Source organism: Eretmochelys imbricata, chromosome 3, assembly GCF_965152235.1.
Source record: "Eretmochelys imbricata isolate rEreImb1 chromosome 3, rEreImb1.hap1, whole genome shotgun sequence".
Classification (NCBI taxonomy): domain Eukaryota; kingdom Metazoa; phylum Chordata; order Testudines; family Cheloniidae; genus Eretmochelys; species Eretmochelys imbricata.
The window spans coordinates 110,957,782-110,963,781 of record NC_135574.1 but is presented as its reverse complement, the minus strand read 5'-3'; the positions used below and the strand labels follow the sequence as shown (position 1 = coordinate 110,963,781).

General features: G+C 40.8%; 1 protein-coding gene across 1 annotated transcript in view; it reads right to left on the bottom strand.

Moving 5' to 3' along the window:
• Window positions 1-2,579: 2,579 nt before the first annotated feature.
• The window catches only part of GRM1 (glutamate metabotropic receptor 1), a 273,727-nt gene continuing 270,306 nt past the window's right edge, over window positions 2,580-6,000 (bottom strand). Inside the window, exon 8 of the mRNA XM_077811781.1 lies at window positions 2,580-3,432. Within this exon, the coding sequence (XP_077667907.1) occupies window positions 2,580-3,432 (853 nt within the window). The remainder of the gene's footprint in view (window positions 3,433-6,000) is intronic.

Below are 6,000 nucleotides of genomic sequence, written 5' to 3'. Positions count from 1 at the left end.
TGTCTTATCTAACTCATGTCTTCAAAGTACTAGCCCTGTTGCTATTGGTAGCAACACAAAACATCTTATACTAATAATAGGTATGAGACGATGTAATCCTTTGCTAGTATGCTTATCAAGAGATAAAACATTTTTTCTTATTTTTTTAATCTATCTACAGTTTAAAAAAACAAAAAAACAGAACTGTGAGCCAACATAAACAAACCCAAAGGCATCTTTAGGTTTGACCAGAGACCTCGATCTTTTGACAAAGATGTAGCTGTTTCTTTGGGCAAAGTCAATTCATGCTTTTTACATCAAGATGATAATAGCAATTGGCAACAAGTCATATTGAAAGGAATATCATAAAAAGAAAAGAGTAAGGATTAAATATTGATTCTGATTTGGGGTACCGGCCAATTCTTTTAATGCTGCTGCTATATAATTCAATCAAAAATAACAAACACTTGGGTTTTAACAGAAGAATTGATTACTGGCGACATGCATTTTTAGAGTAAAAATGAAATAAAAGGGAAAAAGATCAAGTATAAATATGAGGAATTCAGAATAATTCTGGCAGAAAACATACAAGACCTACGACAAAAAGCAATTATGTCATTATGTTGGCATGAAAAGAACACTTCACAAATATCAAGAGAAAATTATGGGACAGATCCTCAGCTGAAGTCTATCAAGCTATGACAATTTACAGGAGCTGAGGATCTGCTCCATATGAGTGGCTTATATAACATAATATCACATACATAAACAACAAAAAACAACCAATGAAATGAACCAAATCAAACAAATCAGAGTTCATTGAATTGATGCACTAAAGCCACAAGAGTTGGATCTGGATTTTGAACCCCAGAACATTTAAGCATGTTTGGGGCGGGGTTTTGGTTTAGGCCCATCTTTGGCAAATGTGTGAAATGTGGAGAGAAGAGGGTGTGAAAGACAGAAAGAGAGAAGCATAAGAATGACCCTTAAAAATGAAAAGAGCAGAAAGGGAAACCACAGAGGCAAAATCGAAAAGGGAGGAAAAAACACAGAGACCGGGAAGAAGACGTGTAAGTAGAAGAGGCTGAGAGGTAAATGGACAATGCTGAATAGATCTGGGTCTTTGTGTACACCTTAAGCACTGGTGAAAGTTCTTGTCTCAACATGATTTTATTTGTAACTATCTGAAATAACTAGAAATGGTCTAAATACTTTTTCCAGTCTTGCCTTTATAGTTTTAACACTGGCATGTACAAGATTTCTAAAACAGACTTTTTATTTCGGTTAACCACACTTGTTGCAAACATTGAAAGTAACAAGCTCTCAAAGCACTAGTGATCAATAGCATATTTCCACATAATAAAATATCTGCAAAATAAAGCATCTATTATAAGGGTAACAACCGTCTTAGCTTATATATGAAAACTGTGTTAGCACAGCATACAAACCTTCAAAGATCTATTGTATATTTGTAACAATGCTATAAAACATGATTGGAACATAAAAATATCCATGTATATTTGTAAGACAATCTTCCAGTGGCAGTTATTAGACATTACATTTCACACATATTATACTCACACACACAGACACAATCATACACTCATTCTCTTGCTTCTACGATGGATTTTATGACCCACGACAAAGAATTGCCTTTTTGTTTAAAGTAGTAATTGTTGCTATAAGTATACAGTTATTTTTGATGTATTTATTCCTATAGTAACACAAAAAACAATGTAATCACATGGCAAATATATTGTATTATGAAAGGTTAGTTGGTAAATATTTTGCTACGGTAAATGTAATGTAACAGTTTAGCCACACGGCTTGCAATCTTATACAAAAGGGCAGTTCTTCTTAGTACTTGGAACATTACAAGTTCTACAACAAAGGCTCTTTTAACCAGACCTCTTGAATCTTCATCACAAAAAATGTTGCGATTATCCTGGCCCCTTTTCAAAATCAGCACAAGTTAAAAAAGAAAATCTAATGTGAGCAACTGATTGTTCCGACAAAATTCTTTTAAAATCATATGTCAGCATGTTGTCTTTGCTTTTCCCCAACAGACACACTACAGTGACTTACATTTGCACTTTATCCACCTACTAAACCAGAAGAAACTCCCAGACAGAGATCTCTTCCCTCATTCCTGTACACCCTGCCCCTTCCAGTTCTTGAGTCTGCTGCTTCTGCACCAGATGAAGAATTACAGCCATGAGATGTGCTAATGACTTATCCATGGTTGCATTTATCCAGAGTCATTTCCAAGCATTACCAAGAGTGTGTGTGAGTGTGAGTGATTTTTATGTTTACTCATTTTTTTGCTATAGAAGTTGTTTATTGGGTTTGTGCTTTGTCAGAATTTCCTATTGTCTTCTCAAAGTACAACACTTTTTAAATTATTTTTTAACGGCTAAATAATTTGAGCCCTCAAATAGATCGTTTTTAGTGCAGGATACAGTTTTTGTCGCATCACATATAACATCACATTCTGCTTTCTCATGCTCCCCCACCCACATGTCTTGGTTCTTCCGCCCCAGCAATTTCCAGTTGACAGCAGCCGAAGTCCTCCTTGTTCACATCTTAATGTAATCCTCATTCTACAGAGTGGAGGAGCTTTGTTTATAATCCCTCAGGATGACCGAAGCGTAGGTCACGTTTGGGGGGGTGCAGAGCACTGACTCCGACACTGGGGAGCTGGGCACCGAGCTGCCAGAAGCCACCGAATCTCTGAAAGGAGATGGAGGCGTCAGCGCTGGTGAGTCTTCTAGAGTCAGTTTGCTAGTCGCCTGCTCCTCTTCCTCCTCCTCCTCCTCCTCCTCCGTGGTCTCCGGCCTCTCGTACACATATCCCTGGATGAGCTTAAACTTCTCGCTTTCCAACTCGTCGGCCGGCGGCGAGACCGGCTCTTCACTGAAAGTGGCCATCTGGAGAGGAAGCACCTGCTGTTGCTGCAGTGGAGGCTGGTAGAGGGCCCTCCCTCCATTCCCTGCATTGGGCATGGGGATCACAGAGTTGAAGTCAGGAATGCCGGTGGCAAACTTGCTGACCACGCCTTGTAGCTGCTCCACAATAGATCTCTGCTGCAGCACCAGACTCTTGGGGGGCTGTTCAGGTAAGAACAGGTTGGTCTCTTCTGCCATTGCCTGAAGTGGGGGCGTTGCTGTCACCCGCCTGTGCACCACCATGGAAGTGCTGCAGGGCTGGCTGAAGCGCACTGGCTCGCTCTCTTCTTCCTCCACCACATTGTAGAGAGTCTTACTGCTGATGTCTGAAAAAGTCAGGCTCGTGCCTTGGCCATGGTAACTTTTAGTGAGGGGCTTGATTACCGCTGTCTGATTGCATCCCGTCTCCTTGCTCGTTACATGCATTGAGAGTCTGTGCCACATGTGTTGTCCCTTGGGAACATGTCTTCCACCTGGTTCAGACCATGACACAGACTTTCCATTAGAACTATGAATAAAATAAAGATGGGTTTATTTGCATTTACCATATGCACACATGTACAGCATAACAAACAAGCCTAGAGAAATACTTGGCTGCTTTGCCTTATTAATCAGTTCCCCTGCGAGTCAGATAATCTCAGAACAAGGCACAGAGAAATAATACGAAGAGAAACCATGATTTCTCTTAAAAGCAGCAATTACCACAATTTGCATCTGAATCCAATTATTCCCTGCCAGCTACTGACCCTACAGCCAAAAGAGAAAACTTGACACTGAGGGCACTGAAACGTTGCCCAAATTTTAGGCATGGCAGCCTAAATTGGTTTACATCTAAGTTTGCTCACTGTATCTTACAGGGAAAAACAACAGGCAGAGCTCTAATTAATGCTGACTGCTGTTTACATGAAAGATTTCCAAACTGATGGAAGAAAAACAAACCACAGTCTTAGCCCTTGCCATTTAAAATATTGGTAGCAGAAGGTACTGCTAATAACTCTTCCTGTCCCATTAGCCAACCCTCTCTCCCTTTCCCCCTCCCAAATTTAGACATACATTAAAAGTCCCAGATATTAAAGTATCGGAGGGCCTTCCTAGAGGTAAATCCAACACTCTGCTCCACTTTTATGATTTGTGAACTCATAGGACAAAAGCTTTGTTAATTGCCCCATCCAGCCATGGAGAAGTATATGCAGCAGGCCTCCTCCCATTGATTTGAATGCCAGAAAAGGGAAATAAAAATAGCTAACAGGAAGATTTTTCATCTCTTTGCTGTTTGGACTCTGACAAGGGCTGGAATGAAGAAACAGAAAAGCAGAGATCCCCAGGATTGACCTGGGGTAAGCCCTGAAAAGGCATTCAATGCTGACAGATCACTACATCTCGTTCCTTTTTTGGAACCCTAGACCAATGGTGGGCAACCTACGGCCCATCAGGGTAATCTGATTGCGGGCCACGATTCATTTTGCTGAAGTTGACCATCCGCAGGTGTGGCTCCCCACAGCTCCCAGTGGCCGTGGTTCACCATTCCAGGGTAATCTAATTGCGGGCCACAAGTTGCCCACCACTGTCTTAGACTGAACTCATTTGTCCATATATTTTGCCTGCTTTAACCTGTAAATAACTCTCTGATTTCCTTTTCCTAGTCAATAAATTCTGAGTTAGTTTACTACCACTGTCATTTGTGGTGTGAGATCTATGGAACAAATTGATCTGGGGCAAATGACTGGTCTTTTGGGACTGGGAGCAACCTGAGTAATTTGTGATTTTTGGCGTAAGTGACCATTTATTACTAAGTCCAGCTTGCCTGAGTGGCAAGATAGACTGGAGAGCCCAAAGGGACTGGCTGTGACTTCATGGTAGGACTGATTTAGTAATCTAGTTCACATTTGATACTGGGTTGGTAAAATCCAATTATAGAATACACCACCGTTTGGGGTGTCTACCCTGTTTTTGACAGTCTGCCCTGAGGTAGGCACTCACTGTCATGAACCATTCCGACAGCGTGACAAAAGGCAAAAATAAAAAACTGTAGAAAGCTGTTCACAGTTTGTTGATTTGTTTGTCACTGCAGAGTAAGCCCCCGTATTTTCAGTGCAGAGTGGATTTAACTCAACCCACGGATGATTTTCAAGCAGGGAAAAAAGTGCTAGCATTTTAAATGGTTGTTTTGTGCAGGAACTAGCAGCTTGTGATGCATGGCCAGAAAGGGTTAAACATCCTGCAAAATAAATAACCTTCCAAAGACATGTGGAGGGATAATGGTTGTATATTTACATATGTATGAGTAGGGTCAATCAACAGTCCCTGTCTATGCTATATTCTGACAGTTCAGATATCAAAAGAACATCCTAGCATTTAAATGAATTGTAAACATGGGTTATCTCGGTATTCATTTGTCTTTGAAATGTACTGTGAACAGTGGAGGAATAAGCAAATTGCCTTATGTTTCATAGATTCATAGAAGGTTAGGGTTGGAAGGGACCTCAGGAGGTCATCTAGTCCAACCCCCTGCTTGAAGCAGGACCAATCCCCAATTTTTGCCCCAGATCCCTAAATGCCCCCCTCAAGGGTTGAACTCACAACCCTGGGTTTAGCAAGCCAATGCTCAAACCACTGAGCTATCCCTCCCCTTAATATTAATTATATATAATTCTATGGTGATGGACCTCCTTCAAAGGAATCCTAATTACCTTTTGTTCCCGGAGGAACTCCCAACTTGTCAAAGAGGACATGAAATTGTGTAAAAGATCCTTGGGTTCTGATTCTGTCATCTCAGATCTGCTTGAGGCTTCATACAGGGGAAGCTTAGGCAAAAGGACTGAGATCCCAGTCCTAAGCTGGAATACCCTGCAATGACTTTGGACTATAACCTAAGAACTATTTCTGAAAGAACTCCACCACTACAGAGCTCACCATCTCTGCTATGAATCTGAACCTCAATTAATTGAACCCATGTCTGTATGTATATTGATCTTTTAACCATTCTCTCTCTCTTTTGTTTTGTAATACATTTTAGTTTAGTTAATAAGAATTGGCTGTAGCATGTATTTGGGTAAGATCTGAAACATTCATTAAC